General features: G+C 40.7%; 1 protein-coding gene across 2 annotated transcripts in view; it reads right to left on the bottom strand.

Moving 5' to 3' along the window:
* LOC6040828 (serine proteinase stubble) overlaps positions 1–27,157 on the bottom strand; it is a 267,484-nt gene that overhangs the window by 43,646 nt on the left and 196,681 nt on the right. The window contains exons 7-12 of one of the 2 annotated variants that reach the window (XM_038259151.1): positions 25,896–26,250; positions 25,029–25,342; positions 24,804–24,949; positions 24,463–24,745; positions 12,352–12,541; positions 11,250–11,547 (exon numbers count right to left, since the gene is read on the bottom strand). In XM_038259151.1, coding sequence (XP_038115079.1) covers positions 11,250–11,547; positions 12,352–12,541; positions 24,463–24,745; positions 24,804–24,949; positions 25,029–25,342; positions 25,896–26,250 — 1,586 coding nt within the window. The remainder of the gene's footprint in view (positions 1–11,249; positions 11,548–12,351; positions 12,542–24,462; positions 24,746–24,803; positions 24,950–25,028; positions 25,343–25,895; positions 26,251–27,157) is intronic. The other variant, XM_038259152.1, reaches the window with a different exon arrangement.

Genomic DNA, 27,157 nt, shown 5'->3' with positions numbered 1-27,157 from the left:
TGGCAGGATTGGCCACACCCGGATTGGCCATTGCCCTGAGGGAAGGTTCTACCGGGAGGACATTTACGGAACCATACAAATTTGGGCAATATGGGTATCAAAATTCATGGTTTTTGATACTGGTAATGAAAATGACCATTTTGGCAGGATTGGCCACACCCGGAGTGGCCATTGCCCTGAGGGAAGGTTCTACCGGGAGAACATTAATCGAACCATACGACTTGGGGCAATATGCGTATCAAAATTCATGATTTTTGATACTGGTGATGAAAATGGCCATTTTGACCGGATTGGCCACACCCGGAGTGGCCAGTGCCCTGTGGGAAGGTTCTACCGGGAGGACATTAATCGAACCATACGACTTGGGGCAATATGCGTATCAAAATTCATGATTTTTGATACTGGTAATGAAAATGACCATTTTGGCAGGATTGGCCACACCCGGAGTGGCCATTGCCCTGAGGGAAGGTTCTACCGGGAGGACATTTACGGAACCATACGACTTGGGGCAATATGGGTATCAAAATTCATGGTTTTTGATACTGGTGATGAAAATGGAGTGGCCAGTGCCCTGTGGGAAGGTTCTACCGGGAGGACATTTACGGAACCATACAAATTTGGGCAATATGGGTATCAAAATTCATGGTTTTTGATACTGGTGATGAAAATGACCATTTTGGCGGGATTGGCCACACCCGGATTGGCCAGTGCCCTGTGGGAAGGTTCTACCGGGAGGACATTTACGGAACCATACAAATTTGGGCAATATGGGTATCAAAATTCATGGTTTTTGATACTGGTAATGAAAATGACCATTTTGGCAGGATTGGCCACACCCGGAGTGGCCATTGCCCTGAGGGAAGGTTCTACCGGGAGAACATTAATCGAACCATACGACTTGGGGCAATATGCGTATCAAAATTCATGATTTTTGATACTGGTGATGAAAATGGCCATTTTGACCGGATTGGCCACACCCGGAGTGGCCAGTGCCCTGTGGGAAGGTTCTACCGGGAGGACATTAATCGAACCATACGACTTGGGGCAATATGCGTATCAAAATTCATGATTTTTGATACTGGTAATGAAAATGACCATTTTGGCAGGATTGGCCACACCCGGAGTGGCCATTGCCCTGAGGGAAGGTTCTACTGGGAGGACATTTACGGAACCATACGACTTGGGGCAATATGGGTATCAAAATTCATGGTTTTTGATACTGGTGATGAAAATGGAGTGGCCAGTGCCCTGTGGGAAGGTTCTACCGGGAGGACATTTACGGAACCATACAAATTTGGGCAATATGGGTATCAAAATTCATGGTTTTTGATACTGGTAATGAAAATGGCCATTTTGACCGGATTGGCCACACCCGGATTGGCCAGTGCCCTGTGGGAAGGTTCTACCGGGAGGACATTTACGGAACCATACAAATTTGGGCAATATGGGTATCAAAATTCATGGTTTTTGATACTGGTAATGAAAATGACCATTTTGGCAGGATTGGACACACCCGGAGTGGCCATTGCCCTGAGGGAAGGTTCTACCGGGAGGACATTTACGGAACCATACAAATTTGGGCAATATGGGTATCAAAATTCATGGTTTTTGATACTGTTGATGAAAATGGCCATTTTGGCAGAATTGGCAACACCCGGAGTGGCCAGTGCCCTGAGGGAAGGTTCTACCGGGAGGACATTTACGGAACCATACGACTTGGGGCAATATGCGTATCAAAATTCATGGTTTTTGATACTGGTGATGAAAATGGCCATTTTGGCAGGATTGGCCACACCCGGAGTGGCCATTGCCCTCGGGAAGGTTCTACCGGGAGGACATTTACGGAACCATACGACTTGGGGCAATATGGGTAGGGACCATCCATAAACCACGTGGACACTTTAGGTGGGGGGGGGGGTTATGGCGATTGTCCACGATCCATACAAATTTCTTTTTGTATGGACAATTGTCCACGAGGAGGGGGTTTAAAAGATTCCCAAAAAGTGTCCACGTGGTTTATGGATGGTCCCGTATTGTCCACGAGGGAGGGGGTTTAAAAGATTCCCAAAAAGTGTCCCCGTGGTTTATGGATGGTCCCGTATCGAAATTAATGGTTTTTGAAACCAGTAATGAAAATGGCCATTTTGACCGAATTGGTAACACCCGGAGTGGCCAGTGCCCTCGGGAAGGTTCTACCGGGGGGACATTAATCGAACCATACGACTTGGGGCAATATGGGTATCAAAATTCATGGTTTTTGAAACTGATAATGAAAATGGCCATTTTGACTGGATTGACCACACCCGGAGTGGCCAGTGCCCTCGGGAAGGTTCTACCGGGGGGACATTAATCGAACCATACGACTTGGGGCAATATGGGTAGGGACCATCCATAAACCACGTGGACACTTTAGGTGGGGGGGGGGGTTATGGCGATTGTCCACGATCCATACAAATTTCTTTTCTTGTATGGACAATTGTCCACGAGGGGAGGGGGGGGGGGGGTTTAAAAGATTCCCAAAAAAGTTTCCACGTGGTTTATGGATGGTCCCGTATCGAAATTAATGGTTTTTGAAACCAGTAATGAAAATGGCCATTTTGACCGAATTGGTAACACCCGGAGTGGCCAGTGCCCTCGGGAAGGTTCTACCGGGGGGACATTAATCGAACCATACGACTTGGGGCAATATATTGTGAAAGCAGACAAAAATCAAAATACAGGCGCCACCTGTCAAAGCTGTTGCGCCACAGGCTGATGTACACGCTAACGACAAACCACAGCATTTTTGTTCGGCGCAACAGAAGTGTTGCGCACTTCGGTTTGGTGGTAAGCGGATAATAGGTATCAAAATTCATGGTTTTTGAAACTTGTAATGAAAATGGCCATTTTGACCGGATTGGCCACACCTGGAGTGGTCAGTGCCCTCGGGAAGGTTCTACCGGGGGGACATTAATCGAACCATACGACTTGGGGCAATATGGGTATCAAAATTCATGGTTTTTTAAACTGGTAATGAAAATGGCCATTTTGACCGGAGTGGCCACAACCGGAGTGCCAATTGCCCTGGGGAATGTTCTATCGGGGGGGACATTAATCGAACCATACGACTTGGGCCATATGGGTATCAAAATTCATGGTTTGGCCACTACGGGTGTGGCCAATCCGGGTGTGGCCAATCCGGGTGTGGCCAATCCGGTCAAAATTGTCATTTTCATTACCAGTTTCAAAAACCATGAATTTGGATTCCCATATTACCCCAAGTCGTATGGTTCGAATAATGTCCCCCTGGTAGAACCTTTCCCAGGGCACTGACCACTCCGGGTGTGGCCAATCCGGTCAAAATGGCCATTTTCATTACAAGTTTCAAAAATCATGAATTTTGATACCCATATTGCCCCAAGTCGTATGGTTCGATTAATCTCCCCCCCGGTAGAACCTTCCCCAGGGCAATTGCCACTCCGGGTGTATCCACTCCGGTCAAAATGGCCATTTTCATTACAAGTTTAAAAAACCATGAATTTTGATACCCATATTGCCCCAAGTCGTATGGTTCGATTAATGTCCCCCGGTAGAACCTTCCCGAGGGCACTGGCCACTCCGGGTGTGGCCAATCCAGTCAAAATGGCCATTTTCATTATCAGTTTCAAAAACCATGAATTTTGATACCCATATTGCCCCAAGTCGTATGGTTCGATTAATCTCCCCCCCGGTAGAACCTTCCCCAGGGCAATTGCCACTCCGGGTGTATCCACTCCGGTCAAAATGGCCATTTTCATTACCAGTTTAAAAAACCATGAATTTTGATACCCATATTGCCCCAAGTCGTATGGCAGGGATGCCAGATACACAGATTTGTCTGTGTTTCACAGACTTTTGAGCTTGTGCCAGACATTTTTTGAGGTGCACAGACTTTTGAAAAACTTCATTAAATTAATATTTTGTAATCTTTTTTGTCGAAACTTATTTCGTTAGACTTCAAATGCTTAAAAACGCGATTTCTGATAGATTTCAATGACTGTAAATTTATATATTTGAATTTTAGACAAATGCACAGACATACACAGACTTTTTTACAGACATTTTAAAAAACCAAGTGGCATCCCTGTCGTATGGTTCGATTAATGTCCCCCCGGTAGAACCTTCCCGAGGGCACTGGCCACTCCGGGTGTGGCCAATATCCTATAAATGTGGTCCCAAGCCCATTGCCCCAAATCATTCTGGTCCGGTGAACGTCCTTACAATCTTCATAAGAACAGAATCCCTCCCAATTTAGTGCACAAACTGTGTTTTTCAATGTGTGCGTGTGTGTGTGTGAGCAATAAAATTACCACCGTGGATCCGCTTTTGTCGAAACCTCGTAAGGCACTGAATTTTTCTGAGGCTATCTGTTAGCTTAAATAGTTCGCATGAAATGTGGCAACAGTGGTGCAACATTCTCGCGTGACAGTTCCACGTAAACAGGAGAGGAGGCAAAATTTGCACCATGTTGCCACATTTCATGCGAACTATTTAAGCTAACAGATAGTCTCAGAAAAATTCAGTACCTTACGAGGTTTCGACAAAAGCGGATCCACGGTGGTAATTTTATTGCTCACACACACACACGCACACATTGAAAAACACAGTTTGTGCACTAAATTGGGAGGAATTCTGTTCTTATGAAGATTGTAAGGACGTTCACCGGACCAGAATGATTTGGGGCAATGGGCTTGGGGCCACATTTATAGGATATTGGCCACACCCGGAGTGGCCAGTGCCCTCGGGAAGGTTCTACTGGGGGGAAATTAATCGAACCATACGACTTGGGGCAATATAGGTATCAAAATTCATGGTTTTTGAAACTGATAATGAAAATGGCCATTTTGACTGGATTGGCCACACCCGAAGTGGCCAGTGCCCTCGGGAAGGTTCTACCGGGGGGACATTAATCGAACCATACGACTTGGGGCAATATGGGTATCAAAATTCATGGTTTTTGAAACTGATAATGAAAATGGCCATTTTGACTGGATTGGCCACACCCGGAGTGGCCAGTGCCCTCGGGAAGGTTCTACCGGGGGACATTAATCGAACCATACGACTTGGGGCAATATGGGTATCAAAATTCATGGTTTTGAAACTGATAATGAAAATGGCCATTTTGACTGGATTGGCCACACCCGGAGTGGCCAGTGCCCTCGGGAAGGTTCTACCGGGGGGACATTAATCGAACCATACGACTTGGGGCAATATAGGTATCAAAATTCATGGTTTTTGAAACTGATAATGAAAATGGCCATTTTGACTGGATTGGCCACACCCGAAGTGGCCAGTGCCCTCGGGAAGGTTCTACCGGGGGGACATTAATCGAACCATACGACTTGGGGCAATATGGGTATCAAAATTCATGGTTTTTGAAACTGATAATGAAAATGGCCATTTTGACTGGATTGGCCACACCCGGAGTGGCCAGTGCCCTCGGGAAGGTTCTACCGGGGACATTAATCGAACCATACGACTTGGGGCAATATGGGTATCAAAATTCATGGTTTTTGAAACTGATAATGAAAATGGCCATTTTGACTGGATTGGCCACACCCGGAGTGGCCAGTGCCCTCGGGAAGGTTCTACCGGGGGACATTAATCGAACCATACGACTTGGGGCAATATGGGTATCAAAATTCATGGTTTTTGAAACTGATAATGAAAATGGCCATTTTGACTGGATTGGCCACACCCGGAGTGGCCAGTGCCCTCGGGAAGGTTCTACCGGGGGGACATTAATCGAACCATACGACTTGGGCCAATATGGGTATCAAAATTCATGGTTTTTGAAACTGATAATGAAAATGGTCATTTTGACTGGATTGGCCACACCCGGAGTGGCCAGTGCCCTCGGGAAGGTTCTACCGGGGGGACATTAATCGAACCATACGACTTGGGGCAATATGGGTATCAAAATTCATGGTTTTTGAAACAGATAATGAAAATGGCAATTTTGACTGGATTGGCCACACCCGGAGTGGCCAGTGCCCTCGGGAAGGTTCTACCGGGGGGACATTAATCGAACCATACGACTTGGGGCAATATGGGTATCAAAATTCATGGTTTTTGAAACTGATAATGAAAATGGCCATTTTGACTGGATTGGCCACACCCGAGTGGCCAGTGCCCTCGGGAAGGTTCTACCGGGGGGACATTAATCGAACCATACGACTTGGGGCAATATGGGTATCAAAATTCATGGTTTTTGAAACTGATAATGAAAATGGCCATTTTGACTGGATTGGCCACACCCGAAGTGGCCAGTGCCCTCGGGAAGGTTCTACCGGGGGGACATTAATCGAACCATACGACTTGGGGCAATATGGGTATCAAAATTCATGGTTTTTGAAACTGATAATGAAAATGGCCATTTTGACTGGATTGGCCACACCCGGAGTGGCCAGTGCCCTCGGGAAGGTTCTACCGGGGGACATTAATCGAACCATACGACTTGGGGCAATATGGGTATCAAAATTCATGGTTTTTGAAACTGATAATGAAAATGGCCATTTTGACTGGATTGGCCACACCCGGAGTGGCCAGTGCCCTCGGGAAGGTTCTACCGGGGGGACATTAATCGAACCATACGACTTGGGGCAATATGGGTATCAAAATTCATGGTTTTTGAAACTGATAATGAAAATGGCCATTTTGACTGGATTGGCCACACCCGAGTGGCCAGTGCCCTCGGGAAGGTTCTACCGGGGGGACATTAATCGAACCATACGACTTGGGCCAATATGGGTATCAAAATTCATGGTTTTTGAAACTGATAATGAAAATGGTCATTTTGACTGGATTGGCCACACCCGGAGTGGCCAGTGCCCTCGGGAAGGTTCTACCGGGGGGACATTAATCGAACCATACGACTTGGGGCAATATGGGTATCAAAATTCATGGTTTTTGAAACAGATAATGAAAATGGCAATTTTGACTGGATTGGCCACACCCGGAGTGGCCAGTGCCCTCGGGAAGGTTCTACCGGGGGGACATTAATCGAACCATACGACTTGGGGCAATATGGGTATCAAAATTCATGGTTTTTGAAACTGATAATGAAAATGGCCATTTTGACTGGATTGGCCACACCCGGAGTGGCCAGTGCCCTCGGGAAGGTTCTACCGGGGGGACATTAATCGAACCATACGACTTGGGGCAATATGGGTATCAAAATTCATGGTTTTTGAAACTGATAATGAAAATGGCCATTTTGACTGGATTGGCCACACCCGGAGTGGCCAGTGCCCTCGGGAAGGTTCTACCGGGGGGACATTAATCGAACCATACGACTTGGGGCAATATAGGTATCAAAATTCATGGTTTTTGAAACTGATAATGAAAATGGCCATTTTGACTGGATTGGCCACACCCGAAGTGGCCAGTGCCCTCGGGAAGGTTCTACCGGGGGGACATTAATCGAACCATACGACTTGGGGCAATATGGGTATCAAAATTCATGGTTTTGAAACTGATAATGAAAATGGCCATTTTGACTGGATTGGCCACACCCGGAGTGGCCAGTGCCCTCGGGAAGGTTCTACCGGGGGACATTAATCGAACCATACGACTTGGGGCAATATGGGTATCAAAATTCATGGTTTTTGAAACTGATAATGAAAATGGCCATTTTGACTGGATTGGCCACACCCGGAGTGGCCAGTGCCCTCGGGAAGGTTCTACCGGGGGACATTAATCGAACCATACGACTTGGGGCAATATGGGTATCAAAATTCATGGTTTTTGAAACTGATAATGAAAATGGCCATTTTGACTGGATTGGCCACACCCGGAGTGGCCAGTGCCCTCGGGAAGGTTCTACCGGGGGGACATTAATCGAACCATACGACTTGGGCCAATATGGGTATCAAAATTCATGGTTTTTGAAACTGATAATGAAAATGGTCATTTTGACTGGATTGGCCACACCCGGAGTGGCCAGTGCCCTCGGGAAGGTTCTACCGGGGGGACATTAATCGAACCATACGACTTGGGGCAATATGGGTATCAAAATTCATGGTTTTGAAACAGATAATGAAAATGGCAATTTTGACTGGATTGGCCACACCCGGAGTGGCCAGTGCCCTCGGGAAGGTTCTACCGGGGGGACATTAATCGAACCATACGACTTGGGGCAATATGGGTATCAAAATTCATGGTTTTTGAAACTGATAATGAAAATGGCCATTTTGACTGGATTGGCCACACCCGGAGTGGCCAGTGCCCTCGGGAAGGTTCTACCGGGGGGACATTAATCGAACCATACGACTTGGGCCAATATGGGTATCAAAATTCATGATTTTGAAACTGATAATGAAAATGGCCTGGACTGGATTGGCCACACCCGGAGTGGCCAGTGCCCTCGGGAAGGTTCTACCGGGGACATTAATCGAACCATACGACTTGGGGCAATATGGGTATCAAAATTCATGGTTTTTGATACTGGACATGAAAATTACCATTTTGATTGGACATTTTCCGAACCATACTTGTTTTGGCAATTTATTTCCACAGAGGTGCCAAAGATTGAAAACATTTTATAGGAATAAATTATTTAGGATTAAATACATAGGCAATGTTTTAAAAATATAAAATAAAATAGAATATTTTTTAGGAGTTTTGTACAAAGTTCTTTGTCATATTGGTCATGTAGAACATAACCACCTGCACCTTTTTCGATGAAAAATACGTTTTTCGGAATTTTTAGTACGCCATCGAGTCGTCCAATTTCACATAAAAATTTCCATCTCATCATCTTTCAGGCTGCAAGTTATTGAAAAACATGTTTTTTTTAGCATGTAAGGCCTTTGCAAATATTTTTCATAGTTTATGTCGCTGCTATTGTAAACAATACGTAGTTTTTGCTTTATCACTATCACAAAAATAGTTCAATTTTATAAATTTGTTATATTGATATAAGGAAAAGATTTTTTTTAAATAATTTTCTACTTGAGCGAGTTTTTATACCCATTTAAAATATGTGTAACGTCATGATTCGAATTCCCGGACGCTTCGAAACCCGGACACTTCATCTTGTTTCATCAATTATTTGGATATAAGTTCGCATTATAAATGTCAAAAATGGGTTATTTGATGAATTCTAACATCAACTTTCATTTAAAGTTTGTTTGAATGCTGTAGTTAATGTCAAAACAATTAAATAAAATAAAATTATAAGATTACCAAAAATGCGAAACATTTCACGTGAAATATTTCATAGGCGTCCGAAGCACCGGGAAGGCAAAGCAGAAATTTATGGTTTTGATTTCCTTAAATTCAAGCATTTTTTTATATAAAATATCGATTGTTTTGATGTTAACAGCTTATTTGAGACCTAAAGAATGCCATTTGCTAACATTTCAGTTAAAATTTGTTCGATTCATAAGCAAAATCGAGTGTCCGGGATTCGAAGCAAAAGTGTCCGGATTTCGAATCAACTTTTATCAGTGTCCGGGATTCGAAGCACAACAAGTCATTTTAATTTTCAAATTCTGATGAAAAATTGTTAGAAAAGACATATTTTGCAAGCATCTTCCTAAAACTGACTGTTAATACTACATCCTGATGATATTTCTTCATTTCCAACTTATTACATGATTTTTTGTCAGCTATAACAAAAATGATATGCTACTAAGTGTCCGGATTTCGAATCATGACGTTAATTGAAAACAAAACAGTATTTTGTGAAAATCTACAACTGAGCAGCAACCATAGATGATCTCTCTAGCTCTCTGTAAAGGGCACTCTCTTTCCCTCTTTTCTCTCTAAAATACGATATTTTGTGAAAATTTCCAAATTTACTGTTGAAATCAATTTAAAATTTCCGTCTTTTAGTACCCACACGGTGTGTTTTGTAGAACAAACTTAATTTAAATATGTTGACATTTCAGATAAATGGTACCATGAAAGAGTAGATCCATTAATTTTCAGTGACATTTCATAAGAAATATCCTTTTAAAATCTTAAAAATAGAAATCCCTCGACGCTGGAATACCTGGAATAGCAGGAACAAATTCTGGGACGCGTCCTTCTTGACAGGTCTGTTGTAAAAATTTGATGATTTAAAACTAAAAAATTGGTAATTATGTGGTCATGTGAAAACACATTCAAAATACGGGTTTTATGACAGTATTCGAGCCCTTCATTTTTGAACTCATGCTTTTGCAATTATTTTTTGTAAGTGAGTGACCCTTTACCCTGACCGACTACAAGATAAGTTTTCAAAAATCCTATTTTAATAATAGTTTATGCAACAAGTTGCAAAAAGAGGATTTTTTCAGCACGAGTCGTACATTTATCCAGCGAGGTTCACCGAGTTGGATAAATACGAAGAGTGCTGAAAAAATCAAGTTTTGCAGCGAGTTCCATACAAAATTTTTTGCAATTCCAAAAAACACACACTGAGTGAAATTTTATGTCAAATTTTCATTTTTTTTTTTTTTGTAAATAAATCGTTTAATTCAAAAAAAATTTGAAAAGTGTTACTTTTCGAAACAAGTGCTGAAAAGTTCAACTTTTCAGCACCCATTTGAGTGCTGAAGAGAAGAAATTTTCAGCATTTATTTTGAAAAGTGTTGCTATTCGATTCTGTTATTTTTGGTACAGAAAAGTAGGCTATTTCGTCGTTTTAAAATGACAGGAAAAGTATGTAGTTTCACGACGGAATTGCAAAAAAGAAATTTTTATTTTTTGAAAGAAATTTAAAAAAATAAAATTGTAGTTTTCAGATCGATCATTAGATTCGTTTCTTTAGTCATAGGCTCCCAAAAAAGTTTTAAAATAATGAATTCTGGAAGAATCATTTCAAATGTAAACTTTAAAAATCTCAATTTCCTATCCATATTAGTCCATCAAAAAACCTGAAATCTGATAAAATGTTCACGGTTTTCGCAAACCCTACCTCCAACAAAGTCGGGAGCATACTCATTGAGAATTCAGCACCCACTGTGTGCGAGGGTACGGGGGTAAACAAAATTTAGCTCCGAATTTTCAATTCACTCCGCGGCGCGTAATAGTGCATGCATTAAGTGGCAGAACGAGTGATGATGCTATCCCCGTAGTGGAATCTCCGCTGCTTTTCGTTCCAAGAGCGGTAGAGAAAGTTTGTTTGCACAACAGCTTCAATTATTTAGCGTAACTCTGTTTGAGAAGTAATTTGCGCAAAGTTTTGAGGGGGTTGCTTTTTTTTCGCTAGTCAGTCTAGAACGGGGTGCCGAGCGATGACTTACCTCCTGCAGCACCGACGGTAGCGTTCCGCCCTCGCTGAGTCGGCCCCAGCCCGTGACGGTGGCGTTTTCGCCGATTAGCAGATCATCCGTCGCTGGCAGACAAATCGGGCTGATGTGGGGGGCAAAGATGAGCGCCTGCTCCAGCTTCACCAGCGCCAGGTCAAACTCGTACGTGAAGAAGTTATACTTGGGATGTACGACCTTCCGGGCCACGGCACGCTCCGTGTACGGCAACTGTTCCTGCACGTGCGAGAAGTCGTACTCGCCGACTCGTATTCGGATCTGAGACGTCAGCAGGCTAAGTGGATATTAAAAGGGGAAAATGAAAGATAGAGAAAAAATGAACGTGAATAGAAACAGACTTCCAGCTTCATATGAGCACACATAACGCAAATTAATTCGCAAACATATCCTAGCAATTCAAGTTTTCAACAAACAGTACAACTTTTTGCAAATAAGGCAAACGAAGCTGAGAAATTCTCTGGAAATTGAAAAATCAGCAAATTTCAAGGAATTGAAAAAAATGCATTATTTGTTTATAATTTTAAATACTAAACATGAAAAAACTTATGAATAATGTATCAAAATCAGAAAAATAAACACTTAATTTAGTTTTTACATTTGTAATCCCTCTCACTCAAGAAAGGACGTTTACAAATATTGTTCATCTATACAAAGTGACACGTCATTTTGTTTCGTGTTACATTTTACCTGCAAAAGAACACATGAAATCATAATACAAATACTCATTTTTTCCGTTTTTCGACCATACCATAGTAATATTTTGATGCTCTATGACAAATTTGATAAGTTTAACATTGCGAATGTCATAAAACTTTCAAATAAGAGTTTTAACAAGGTATTTGAAAAGGACGAGTTCAGCGTTATTTTAAATTGTCAACTCCTGTTAATGGAACTTGGCAAAAGTATTCATTACAGTTTATAAACAACGTGTACAAATAAAAGTTCCGACAAAATCACATTGATAAAGCCATTCGCCTTTTTGTGTACCTTTTAAAATACACAAACGCAAATATTTATAATGTGCACTTTTATAGAGAACAGAAAAAAAAACACAATTTTAGGAAACAAACTCATTTACTCATCTACACAATGACCGGCCGTGGCGATCCAGTTGTCGTTGATGACGGCCCCGCCGCACCGGTGTGTGCTGGAGAAGCCAAAGAAGGACGTCCGCCGGACCGACACTTGCCAGGGCCACCGGCCAAACGGGGCGTTCTTGCCGCCCACGATGCGCGTTTCCGGTCGGCCCATCGTTTGCACACCGCACTCTGTGAAAGTAAGAGCAAAAAAAAAATGAGGGGAGAAAACGATGAGTGAATTATTCTAGTTTTGCTATACAACATGTAGCCTAGCGGTATGATGATGGCATGGTTCGGTACGTTGAAAAGTTTTCCCGCCCAAAACTGTTGTGGGCGCAACGGGTTTCGGGACAATGGAAGCACCGGAATTGATATAGTCATGAATTTAACAGGACAGAGTAATTCAGAGGATCTGTGGAAAACTTTGTTTGGACAGTGCCGGGATGAAATCAGCAGGCGCATAACTTTAGGGTTGTGTTGAAACCTGTCTGCCGAGGAAACATTCTGTTTGCAGAATGTTGTGTAGTTTGACGAACGGCACATTAATTTTGCTCTGGAACAATAATTGTTGGCTTTATAGCTAAATTTATACAAGCGCTAAGGAAAAATGTTGATACCTGCCGGAATGTTCAGCAATTTTTCGACGAATTACAATAAATATGAATTCAATTTAAAAAACTAAGTTTCGATCATTTCAGCGGTAACCATTTTAAGCAGATTCCATGGAATTTTATCTCAAAGTTCATTATGATCAGTAAGTTCAGTCAGCAAAATAATTTAAACAAACATTTTGGACAAGTTGGATTTTTTAAATGTCACAGTGTGTTTTGTAGAACAAACCCAAGAAAAAAAATATTTCTAATATGTTGCACAATGAATCAGGAGCATTCTGTAAATCAGAATATTTCGTCGAGGGGTCGGGGATCTTATTAATTAAACACTAAAAGTTCAAATTTGTGTCTGGGCAACGTGTTGATGTATTTTTATGACAAATTCTGTAGAGAAATGTTGGTACTCTCAGGTTTGCTTTTGTTATTTTTTTAAGATTGCTAGAAATCTTGTAAAAACATTTATGGATACTATTAATTGAGGGTAACATACTGTTCTATAGGACCCTCAATCAAATTGAATGTGACAAGTTTGGATTTGAATCAGTTCAGTTAGGGGAAATCTACCCTTTCCAATCAAACACCTATCTTCGTCATATGGAAAGTTTGATGCTCGATTAAAGCTCCAAAAATACTATTTGGGCTATAAACTTACCAGCAACAGCACCGCCTCGAGTAAGCACTCAAATGTATGCCACTTACTGGCCAAAAAGATCACATTTAATGCACTTTTGATCATAATTTGTATTTTGCGAGACCACTTCTCATCATTTTGTTGGCACACACAGTGACACACACGAGAATCCCTCAAACGCTTAATGAATATCGCCAAAATTAACTTTTCACTTTTGCTTTCTTTTTCACGGCGCTTAAGATATGAAATTGCTTCCAACTACCGGCAACATGTTCTTTTGATAATTAGTAAGGCACTCACTTGAAGGATAATCCCGAAAAATGTAATAAATTAGCAAGCGCCATCAAAAAAACAAACGCGCCAAGTCGTTTGACGTTTCAATTTTCACTTTGCATTCAAATCGAAGGCTAAAGAAAACCGAGCGAGAGACGAAGGCAAAAAAGAACAAAGGCTGGCCGTCAACACCACCAGCAGCACAGCCAGCGATGCCAGGAAACTTTCCCTATAAATGCCACTTTTCGTGAGTGTTCGTTTGAACTGTCAGCGCAAATGGCAACACTCGACAGAGTGTTGGAAGAAAAAAGAACTAAGCCGATATTAGAAAAATGGGCGTGGCCCAATGCATTCGCCTCGATTAGAATACCCTTGGGATTTTTTTTGTTAAATGCTCGGTAAAGAAATAGAATAACTTTTAGTGAAAGTGAAAATAAACAGAAATGTTCACAAAAACTTGCTCTACTCGTTGTTGTACTTGGTTTTAGTAAAATTCAAGGGAGACTCTAGATTATCCAGCATCATTCAAACACGACCGCTTATTAGGATTAAAATGGGTAGATTTCCCCTAGTGCTTCAAAAACTGATCCATTTAATTTTCTGGATTGTTACTAAGAAACGTTTTTCAGTGATTTGTAGCTCGAAATTGCTGGCATTTCCCGTTACTCAACTGTTAGTAATCGTGAGACATGTCTTTATACGGGAAATTCAATGTGCTTTTTGAATCTGCAATAACCCAGAGAGGTCATTTTTGGACTTAGAACAGAAATTTTCATTTTCAAGAAGGTGGTTTTTGTAACCTTGCAGAACTACTTTTACTTGTTTTTCGATGCTTTTAATTCTAAAACTTAATCGTGAGCTTTTAATAGCATTTTGAAAAAAGTTTGGGCAATTTTGCACAAAAATTACCATTTGGGCAATAGTTGTGGCTTGAACACTGCTTGTATGTGGGATTTTTTTCTAAAGTAAGAAAAAATCCCCATATTCTATTCCATCCACCACAAAAGTTCAAAGGGACATTCTTATTTAAAATTGGCAGAACTTTTCGAAAAAAAACCGTTTAAAAGCACAAGATTTGTTTTAGGGGTGAAACAGCGAAAAACTGGTCAAAATTGGTCAAAATATTCACTTTTTCAATAGTAAAATTCTGAAAACTTGTGAAGAACGCATGCAATCCCTTTATGATTACTTAACAAAAGTGTGTTTTTGTCTGCTCTACAACAGCATTTAATTCCGTTAAGCACATAATGTTGGCATATCAGCACTGTGGTGTTCAGTGACAGCTAGTTTAAAGCATTTTCGACTGAAATTTAGTAAGTGTTCTAAAAGCGCAATTCATTTTAAACCAACGGTCAGGAAAAATCAAACTAATTTCATTTTATTTTAACGAAACAGAAGCTATTCAGTTTTTTGGCTAAGTTGTGTGTTGTGATGTATTGTATTACTTAAATCGTCAAGCAGAACTTTTTTTTTATTGATGTAACAATTGTAAAATGTGGAAAAATGTACCTAATAATTGTAATTATCTCGCCAATCACCCAAGCCAGATATACCGATAAATCTGTAATATACAGATTTTTCGATCCCAAATATCACAAAAATCTGTGCACACAGATTTTTTTTAAATGGTTTAACCTTCCCTTGGTATTAAAAAAAAATCACACATAAGGTATTGGGGTCCTTTTCGACCCCAAACTTTAAAAAATCGTCAAAAATCCAGTTTTTGACCGATTCCGGTTCTTTTGGTCACAAACGAAAGCTTAGAACGTCCCCTTTCCGAAACCGACCTGGAAAACCGGATTTGGTCACTGTGGCCACCGGGAATCGGCTACAACCGAAAAAGGACCTTTTTGAGACACCAACTTTGACGACCTGTATCTCCGGCAAATTTCAACCAATCAGGATGCTCCGGGTTGCATTCGACAGGTATTTACCTGTACTTTGACCACAAATATTAATATCAGGGCTAGGTGACCTACCGGTTCCGGAAATCCGGAACATCAGAAAAGTTCATGTGTTCCTGTTTTTCACATATATGTGATACCAATACTCTCATGATAGTTGAAATTGATCCATAAAACTTACTTAAAACACAATACACGATTGCCAGAACCACTCTGGAGTGTTAGTGGCCACTTCCGGGTAACCTGGAACCGGTTCCCGGGTACCCGATGAACGGCCAACTTGACTTTTTTGGTGAAAACCTATCATGTTGCACATCAAACTCCATGAAATTGAAAGATATGTCCATATTTGGTAATGCCGTTTTTCGCTGAGCCATCCTGGCCAATCTGGAACCGGTTACCGGTGGCCCCTTGGGGACACTTCCGGAATATGAGAGAAACCCTATCATCCGACATATCAAACTTCATGAAATTGAAAGATGTGTCAATTTACGGTCATACCGTTGTTCGCTGACCCATTCTGGCCAATCTGGAGCCGGTTACCGGTGGCCCCTTGGGGACATTTCCGGAAAATGAGAGAAACCCTATCATCCGACATAAACTTCATGAAATTGAAAGATATGTCAATTTACGGTCATGCCGTTGTTCGCTGACCCATTCTGGCCAATCTGGAGCCGGTTACCGGTGGCCCCTTGGGGACACTTCCGGAATATGAGAGAAACCCTATCATCCGACATATCTAACTTCATGAAATTGAAAGATATGTCAATTTACGGTCATGTCGTTGTTCGCTGACCCATTCTGGCCAATCTGGAGCCGGTTACCGGTGGCCCCTTGGGGACATTTCCGGAAAATGAGAGAAACCCTATCATCCGACATATCAAACTTCATGAAATTGAAAGATATGTCAATTTACGGTCATGCCGTTGTTCGCTGACCCATTCTGGCCAATCTGGAGCCGGTTACCGGTGGCCCTGGACACTTCCGGAATATGAGAGAAACCCTATCATCCGACATATCAAACTTCATGAAATTGAAAGATATGTCAATCTACGCTCATGCTGTTGTTTGCTGACCCATCCTGGCCAATTTGGAACCGGTTACCGGTGGCCCTTTGCCCCTTGGGGACACTCTCGAATATGAGAGAAACCCATCATCCGACATATCAAACTTCATGAAATTGAAAGATATGTCAATTTACGGTCATGCCGTTGTTCGCTAACCCATTCTGGCCATCATGGAACCGGTTACCTGTGGCCCTTATGGACACTTCCGAAATATGAGAAAACCTATCAAAAATCATGAAATTGAAAGATATGTCAATCTACGGCCATGCTGTTGTTTGCTGACACATCCTGGCCAATTTGGAACCGGTTACCAGTGGCCCCTTGGGGACACTTCTGGAATATGAAAGTTACCCTACCATCAGACATATCAAACTTCATGAAATTGAAAACTACGTCAATCTACGGTCATGCAATTGTTCGCTGGCCTTTGGTTGAAAAAAAGCAAAGCAATCCACTTTAACGACCCCCGGATCTTTTGTGGGTTCTGTTGCAAGTTTCTGCTCATTTCTAGGCGTCCGAAGGTTATGTGTGGTGAGTCACCCAAAACCTCTTTTACGCAAATGGACCGACGTTTTACTTCCCCATCCGATAGAAGGCCAGGAGGATAAGGCGGGAATCGAACCCGCGCCTCATAGCAACTTAGGGATCGGCAGCCGAAGCCGCTAACCACCGCGCCACGAGGCCCCGAGGTCCTTTGGTTGACATACACGCAGAAAAATAAGGCGTATTTGAATCAACAAAACGTTTTGTTGATTTGAAAATCATATTTTTTGTTGAATCAACGCTAAACGTCAAAGCAGCTTTTTCAAAACAACAAAATACTTTTGTGGAATCGAAAAAATCATGGTTTGTTTCAACGCAAAATCGGCGTTGATTATATTCAACAAAAATTTTGTTGATTCAAACCTCGTACAGGCTGATTCTACAAAACTTTTTTCTGCGTATATCCATGAATTTCATGAAGTTTGATTCGTCGGATAATAGGGTTTCTCTCATATTCCGGGAGTGTCCCCAAGGGGCCACCGGAAACCTATTCCAGAATTGCCAGAATGCATAAGCAAAGAATGGCATGACCGTAACTTGACATATCTATCAATTTCATAAAGTTTGATATGTCGGATGATAGGGTTTCTCTCATATTCCGGGATTGTCCCCAAGGGGCCACCGGGAACCATTTCCAAAATGGATCAGCGAACAACGGCATGGCCGTAGATTGACATGTCATTCAATTTCATAAAGTTTGATATCTCGGATGATAGGGTTTCTCTCATATTCCGGGAGTGTCCCCAAGGGGCCACCGGAAACCTGTTCCAGAATTGCCAGAATGCATAAGCAAAGAATGGCATGACCGTAACTTGACATATCTATCAATTTCATAAAGTTTGATATGTCGGATGATAGGGTTTCTCTCATATTCCGGGATTGTCCCCAAGGGGCCACCGGGAACCATTTCCAAAATGGATCAGCGAACAACGGCATGGCCGTAGATTGACATGTCTTTCAATTTCATAAAGTTTGATATGTCGGATGATAGGGTTTCTCTCATATTCCGAGAGTGTCCCTAAGGGGCCACTGGTAACCGGTTCCAGTTTGGCCAGAATGGGTCAGCGAACAACAGCATGACCGTAAATTGACATATCTTTCAATTTTATGAAGTTTGATATGTCGGATGATAGGGTTTCTCTCATATTCCGGAAGTGTCCCCAAGGGGCCACAGGTAACCGGCTCCAGATTGGCCAGAATGGGTCAGCGAACAACGGCATGACCGTAAATTGACACATCTTTCAATTTCATGAAGTTTGATATGTCGGATGATAGGGTTTCTCTCATATTCCGGAAGTGTCCCCAAGGGGCCACCGGTAACCGGTTCCAGATTGGCCAGGATGGCTCAGCGAACAACGGCATTACCAAATATGGACATATCTTTCAATTTCATGGAGTTTGATGTGCAACATGATAGGTTTTCACCAAAAAAGTCAAGTTGGCCGTTCATCGGGTACCCGGGAACCGGTTCCAGGTTACCCGGAAGTGGCCACTAACACTCCAGAGTGGTTCTGGCAATCGTGTATTGTGTTTTAAGTAAGTTTTATGGATCAATTTCAACTATCATGAGAGTATTGGTATCACATATATGTGAAAAACAGTAAAACATGAACTTTTCTGATGTTCCGGATTTCCGGAACCGGTAGGTCACCTGGCCCTGATATTAATATTTGTGGTCAAAGTACAGGTAAATACCTGTCGAATGCAACCCGGAGCATCCTGATTGGTTGAAATTTGCCGGAGATACAGGTCGTCAAAGTTGGTGTCTCAAAAAGGTCCTTTTTCGGTTGTAGCCGATTCCCGGTGGCCACAGTGACCAAATCCGGTTTTCCAGGTCGGTTTCGGAAAGGGGACGTTCTAAGCTTTCGTTTGTGACCAAAAGAACCGGAATCGGTCAAAACTGGATTTTTGACGATTTTTAAAGTTTGGGGTCGAAAAGGACCCCAATACCTTTAAAGTAACTTTTTTATGGACGCTCCCTAGGGGTCGTCCAAGGTTTGTTTGTTTTGTGAAATGTGTATTTATACTATAAATTTAATGTCAGAAAATTTCAAGGCTTTAGCATGTATATAGCAAAAGTTATGGCAAATTAAATTTTCAAAAAGGCCGAAAAGGACCCAAATACCGTAGGAAGGTTAACTTAAAAATTTCAACAATTTAGTATTTGAATTATGCTTTAATATGATTAAAAAGCATAAATCTTTTGTTAAAAGTCTAAGAAAATCTTCTATGGCTTCGAATTTGACATGATACAGATAAAATACAGATTAATTTTAAAGAAAATACAGATCTCCCATAAAATAATCTGGCATCGTTGTCGCCAATAAATGCCAAAGATAGTAAAAACTAACACAATAATAATTTGGGAACAGCATTCATAAATTTATTCCAAACTATCTTTTCAAAAACCACACGTAAACAATAGTGACAGCGCCTCCGGTGTGGACTTCAAAAAAATGCATGCGTGTCAGATCCCTGATCTCCCCACGGTTTTGAGCTACACATCAATGAAAAACGTGCCTCTATACACATCATGAAAAATTAAAAGGGTCGTACCGCGCTTCCGTCACGAGATGACGAAAAATTGACCTCGAATTTGTGATCAGTTATCAAAATTACCCTTTAGTTTCACGGAAATCGGGTCGGGGCCATTTTTCTGATTTCGTTTGAGTTGGAGAATTATCGATTGGATTAATGAAATTTTTGCAACAAAAAAATTAGTTTTAAATAATTTGGAAGTCATAATTATTTTTTATAATTATTATTATTTTTTTGGTTTACTCATATTGAAATCATTTTTATCTAAATGGGATAAGGATGGTTATTTTGGGTTGGATAACTCATATTTTGCACTATTTCTGATTGATTTCAAATATTTGTAATGGAAATTTTTGAAGAACCGGTTTTTCATGAGCTTTATAAAACAAATCCTATTATTTTGACAGCTGGTTGAATTCTAGGTAACCCAAAAAATATCTTTAGATAAAATAAAGTATGTTTTGTAGTTGTTCGAAAAATACTTAAATCTAAGAAAAACAAACCTTGCTTTCTCCACCTTAAGGTGGTTGGAGCCTTCCTCACATTAATATACTCTTGATAGGGTTGTCAGATTTTTACCCTGTTGCACTCATCGGAATGGTCTTTTGATTACACATCTAACGATGAGTCGCATAATAACATAATTTTCATCAAAATATCTGAGATTCGGCTTCAAACTTTTGATAAGGTTGTCAGATCTTCAATTTGTTGGACCCGTTAGAAAAGTCTTTTCAATACCTTTCTACAAATGTACAATATAAGGGGTTTTCTAACAAAAACCACCCTTTTACAATTTTAAAGATTTAAATCAAAATCGTTTTTTTTAGCATAACTTTTGAAGTACTTTACCAAATTTCATAATTTTCATTAGGGACTTATGAGACCCCAAGACGAATCGAATGAGACCAAAACGGTTTAAATCGGTTCATCCAGTGCTGGGATAATCGAGTGCATATTTTTGGTGCACAGCCCAACATCCCTACACACACACACACACAGACATTTGCTCAGAATTTGATTCTGAGTCAATATACAGTATGTAAAAAAAGTATTTACACCCCTTGGGCACTATGCACATTTTGTGATGAAACATGTAAAAAATTTAAAGTTTGACAGGAACCTAGTACTACGTTTTGTTCAGAAACTCATGCCAAACATTTTGCTACAAAAAGCTCATGAAAAGATGATTTCTATAAAAAGTTATATAACAAATACTATTACGAAAATAAAAAGGTGCAAAAAGTTTGTACACCTTTCGAAAAATTAACATAAATAATGTTATTTGTTGACAAATCACCATAAATCAGTCTCCCAACTCCAAATAGGCATCTTTGACTAATTGAAAAATAAATTGGATTGAATATAAAGTTTACTAACTACTTAGTATAAAAGTTTATATAACTCTGAAATTCTATATAAAACTTATCTAAACCAAATTTTGCAAACTTTTAATTCAACTAAATGTCAATATATTACCATAGAATTGCTAAATAAACATTTTGGAGTGGGTATAACACCGTTTTGGGGTATTTGTATCGATAGAATAGATTTTTCGTTGAAATTTCGTACCAACCCGGAATTACGTCGTAGGAAAATCCGCCGGCATCCGAAACGGTCCACGATTCACAAGTCAACCTATGTGGAATCGGAAAGGGCATAAAATTTCCGATCTTTTGATACCCAAACATCTAGGTTTTCTTTAAAACCTACGTTTTTAAATACCTAGGTAAAAACGTTGTTATGGTTTCGTTTGAGCAACCTGCCAAAAATGTATGGTATTTCGTAATTTTTGTTCTCGTGGATCAAACTTACTCTTTGCCCAGGTATTTAAAAACGTGGGTTTTATAGAAAACCTAGATGTATGGGTATCAAAAGATCGGAAATTTTATGCCCTTTCCGATGCCACATAGGTTGACTTAAGAATTGTGGACCGGTTCGGATGCCGGCGGATTTTCCGACGACGTAATTCCGGGTTGGTACGAAATTCCAACGAAAAATCTATTCTATCGATACAAATACCCCCAAAACGGTGTTATACCCACTCCAAAATGTTTATTTAGCAATTCTATGGTAATATATTGACATTTAGTTGAATTAAAAGTTTGCAAAATTTGGTTTAGATAAGTTTTATATAGAATTTCCAGAGTTATATAAACTTTTATACTAAGTAGTTAGTAAACTTTATATTCAATCCAATTTATTTTTTCAATTAGTCAAAGATGCCTATTTGGAGTTGGGAGACTGGATTTATGGTGATTTGTCAACAAATAACATTATTTATGTTAATTTTTCGAAAGGTGTACAAACTTTTTTTGCACCTTTTTTATTTTCGTAATAGTATTTGTTATATAACTTTTTATAGAAATCATCTTTTCATGAGCTTTTTGTAGCAAAATGTTTGGCATGAGTTTCTGAACAAAACGTAGTACTAGGTTCCTGTCAAACTTTAATTTTTTTACATGTTTCATCACAAAATGTGCATAGTGCCCAAGGGGTGTAAATACTTTTTTTACATACTGTATATACAGCAATTCCCCACGAAAACAGCATGGAAAAAACAAAAGTCCTCGGATCGGGCTCAAAAATTTTCTGGGGGTTCCCTGGCCGAAATAATTAGACCCGTATTTTTTTGTTTGGCCATTAGGGTGATCTACGCCGTGTTAGGGTGGTCTGAAAAATTGCCATTTTCGTCGATTTTCGCAAAAACCACTTTTTTCGAAAAATCATAACTCCTCGCCATTTTAACCGATTTCAATTGTCTTATTTCCAAATGAAAGGTGATAAGTTGGCCTTTCAAAGAAAAATAGTGAGAAGTTTCAAACATCTAGCCTAACATATGAAAAGGGCTATGAAACTTTAAAATGTCGTTTTGACGGTGTCTGGAAATATTTTTATCGGATTCTCCGGACATTTTTACATAGCATCAAAAAATGGGAGAGTTCATTAACAGGATTCCGAGATATGATTTTTCGAAATAAAATCCGTTTTTTTTTACGCGCCGCGCGCAAAAACCGGAGAATGACGAAATTGGCAAAAAATCAACTTTTTTCACTAAAACTGCGATAATTTTAAAATTTCAGCAATGACCTGTAGATGTTTGGGTACCAAAATTTTCGTAATTAAAAGACACCAAAATTTTCGTAATTAAAAAGACTTTTGGTACCCAGACATGTATAGGTCATCGCTGAAATTTTGAAGTTATTGCAGTTTTAGTGAAAAAAGTTGATTTTTTGCCAATTTCGCCATTCTCCGGTTTTTGCGCGCGACGCGTCAAAAAACACGGATTTTGTTTTCAAAAAATCATATCTCGGAAACCTGTTAATGAACTCCTCCCAATTTTTAGTAAAGTATGTAAAAATGTCCGGGGAATCCGATAAAAATATTTTCAGACATAGGCTCTTTGGTCCAGACACCGTCAAAACGGCATTTTAAAGTTTCATACGCCCTTTTCATATGTTAGGCTAGATGTTTGAAACTTCTTACTATTTTTCTTTGAAAGCCTAACTTATCACCTTTCCGTGGAAATACAATGTCCCATCCCAGAGGGTCCCGGAGTACCAAACCTTCTTAGCATGGTGCTCCCAACGAATACAACCAAAAATCTCGGAGCGTATGGTGGTGTGTCCCCACGCTTCTTCCTCCCTGTCGATTCAGAATTGTGTTGTTGTTCGAACACTCAGTGCTCAAACTCAACCCAATTACGAGTCATCTCTGCGCTACGGCTTTACGCAGTAGGCCTGGCCGCTTTAACGCTTGTGATGTTTCAATGCATTCCGGTGCAATGGCGCACTACAAATGTTAATAAATGACAAGAAGAGTGCTAGGTGTCATCTAACCTAAGGCACTCTCCAGGATTCCTTCGAAAGATTGGCTGCGCTAGGGTCTGATTAGATTAGATTAGATTAGATTAGAAAGCCCAACTTATCACCTTTCATTTGCGTATAAGACAATTGAAATCGGTTAAAATGGCGAGGAGTTATGATTTTTCGAAAGAAGTGGTTTTTGCGAAAATCGACGAAAATGGCAATTTTTCAGACCACCCTAACATGGCGTAGGTCACCCTAATGGCCAAACAAAAAAATACGGGTCTAATTATTTCGGCCAGGGAACCCCCAGAAAAATTTTGAGCCCGATCCGAGAACTTTTGTTTTTTTTTTCATGCTGTTTTCGTGGGGAATTGCTGTATATATATACATGAAGGTGGGTCTAGGAGGTCAAATAAGGTAGTTCATTCTTCGAGTGATTTTATAGCCTTTCCTCAGTAATGTGAGGAAGGCAAAACATATTATACTGGAAGATTAGTTGTTTTGATCCATTATTAGTATTTGAGAGTCAATTTAGTTTCATTTATACCAATGTCAATCCTACTACTATATTTTGGAAAAATAATAGTGAACTATTTAAGAAAATGACCACATCAAAAGTTTTATGATATTACAAAAAAGAAATAGTTATGTTATTCTACAACACTGACGGTAGTGCTGGTTCCCTTTAAAAAATAGAGCAATATAAACGAGAAGATAACAAAAATAACAATACCCACCATAGTTCCTCGCGGCCGACAGCGTGTACCGGCCGGGGGCGGCCGTGTACAGCTCGGGGGACGACGAATATCCTTCGCCGTCGATCACAGATGATGATGACACAACCACCGCCCCCAGACTCGTGTTTGTGCCAAAGTATGAAGAGGTACTCGATTCAAACGCCTCCGTCGTGGGGTACGTTGGTGCTGGCGTCGTCGTCGTCGTCCTCGGGGTAGTCGTACTTACTATACTAGTTGTGGTCGTATATTTAACGGTAGTGGTAGTTGGTTTCGTCGGCTTGGCCTAAAAGTGGGGAGTGGGGTTAGTTTCACCAAGTTGAAAACGACGATGTTATCCTTACCGATGGTTTTGGTTTCAATGCAGTGCTTTGAATGTTGTTCGAAATCGATAGAATCGGTTTCTTCGACGGTTTGCTCGGCTTTGGGGGCCGCGTTTTCGTGATGAAACTGGGCTCCGTCGTGACTTGCCAGTGGGTGGTGGAGATGCCTGCCCCAAAAGAGAAAGAGAGAGAAAAAAAAGTAGAAACATAACTCCATGTAACGATGCTGTCAGCGAAGACACGAACCCGTTGCCATGCTGCTGGCTGCCATCTCGAGGTCCAACTGCGCCGGCGTTGATAAGGTAGAGTGTTTATTTACAGTGCCCTCTGTTGGCTTTTGACTAAAATGTTGTTGACTGATAACGGCGTTTTGACTACTGCTACTGCTGCTGCTAAAGCTGCTACTAGAACTACTGGAGGAAGATTGTTGCGGTTTGTGGTAGTGGTGATGCTGATGCTGGTATTGATGCTGTTGTTGGTTATGTGACGGTCGGATCACCAGCGTTCCGCCGTTTCCCGGCCGGTAAATGGTCGTGTAGCCATTGCTACTAACAAAAGTACTGCATGTTTTTAAAACGATTAATGGTTCCAAATTGGGTGCGCGCATGGGGACACGTTGTTGGTAGGGTGACACACACAAGCATGGATGGGGTGGAATAGAGTGGGGAAATTACGTAATTAGTAACGCTGTTGGTTTGGGTATGGTAAAGGTAACAGGGCTTGAACGTGTGCTGCCAAAGGAAAACAATATGGAGTTCAATCATACTTAACCGGCAGCCATGCGTCTCCATGAAACATAAAAAAGTAAATCGTCTTACTGATTGATTGATGATTTCCGTTATCAAGCATAAATTTTCCATCAAATTATAAAGAGATTATGGGAAATATGGACATCAACCATAATTGTCGATAAAATATCATCTAAACTATAATTTGATCTTATGATCGAGAAGATTTTGATTGTAAACCTGCATTTCATCTTTTATAATCTGGATTCTTATTTTTTCGATTGAGTTCAAAAACTTTTGTTCGAATCGCTTTAACAGTACACATCCAGCAATTAGTGGTGATTAGCACACAGCAAAAAAGCCTAAAATCATCGCTTTACATTACCTAGGTTTCGGTGGCTTATACTTATTGCTACCGCCCGGCTTCGGACGGTAGGTCACAGTCTGATGGTAGTTTTGCGGTATCACATTGTCGGTGAGGTTGTGCGAGCAGCACGAGCCGAACATGAACGAGTCCATGCACACGCCCACATGTTGGCCCTCGGATTTGATGCATTCCCACACGAACATACAGGTGCCTTCGATTCCGTTGACCGTGCACGGCTTCGGGGTGATCTTAAAGTTGTTGTATTGACTAGTGGCGGCACTGCCGGACGATGCCCTCGCTATCCAGTATATGGTGACCAGTAGAATCGATGCTTTCCATCGACTCCACATCGTGGTGGAGCTTCTCGAAATACCTGCAAAAAAGAGGGAGAGATTGTGGTTTTAATTGCATGATTAATCCAGGATCTGCAAAATCAGCAGATCTCATCCATTGTCAACAACGGAATTTCCAAAGCCGGTAAATAAGTGTAGGCGAGATGGCACGGAGTCAAGAAATTCAAACGGTTGCGAAATCTGATCTTCGCTTTCCGTCAGCTTGCCTATTCCATAACCCAAACGACGAAACTATTTTCATCTAAACAAAAACAACCAACAGCTTGCAAAACGAGCGTTCCCTCCCCAATCGTTGGGAATGTAAACAAATCCGACTGAAAACGAAGCCACTCAATGAGCTCTACTCGACCACGCTGTTCATTCGCTTCTCTCGTATAAGTTTCATTCATCAGTTGACGCGCGCGATGACTCAAGTAACGCACATCCGAGCTGACTTTGGGATGGTGAGAACTTCCTTCGGAACTATTTGAGTACGTATGGTTTTTGTCGGGAGAAATTATTTATAGCGCCGAAAACCTAATTCTTTTGCTTGGGGCGCGAGTTGAGTAATGAGATTACATGCAATGATTACGCAAAAAAGTAAACAAGTTTGGTTAGCATTTTAATCGCACTGGTTTTTTATGGTCAAATTGACTTCATATTTTTGTTTTATTTGGGAATATAGATAACAAAATTACTGTATTAAACAATTTTGTTTTTAATTTGAACTATAATTCCTAATTAATTAAACTTTATCACTATTAAACAAAGGGTAACATTCCATAAACTTTCTGAAAAATCGAAAATTTAGCATTTCTGAACAAAAAATCTGTCAATCTTTGATATATTTTAGAACATAAATGAAATTAAACCAAAGTTTGGAACAATATTGCCTCATGAAGAATAGAAGTTCAAAAAAATATGATTTTTCCGAACGTTGAACCAAAA

The sequence above is a fragment of the Culex quinquefasciatus genome, chromosome 3 (genome assembly GCF_015732765.1).
Source record: "Culex quinquefasciatus strain JHB chromosome 3, VPISU_Cqui_1.0_pri_paternal, whole genome shotgun sequence".
Classification (NCBI taxonomy): domain Eukaryota; kingdom Metazoa; phylum Arthropoda; class Insecta; order Diptera; family Culicidae; genus Culex; species Culex quinquefasciatus.
Note: the sequence above shows the minus strand (reverse complement) of the source record. Positions and strands in the feature narration are given on the sequence as shown.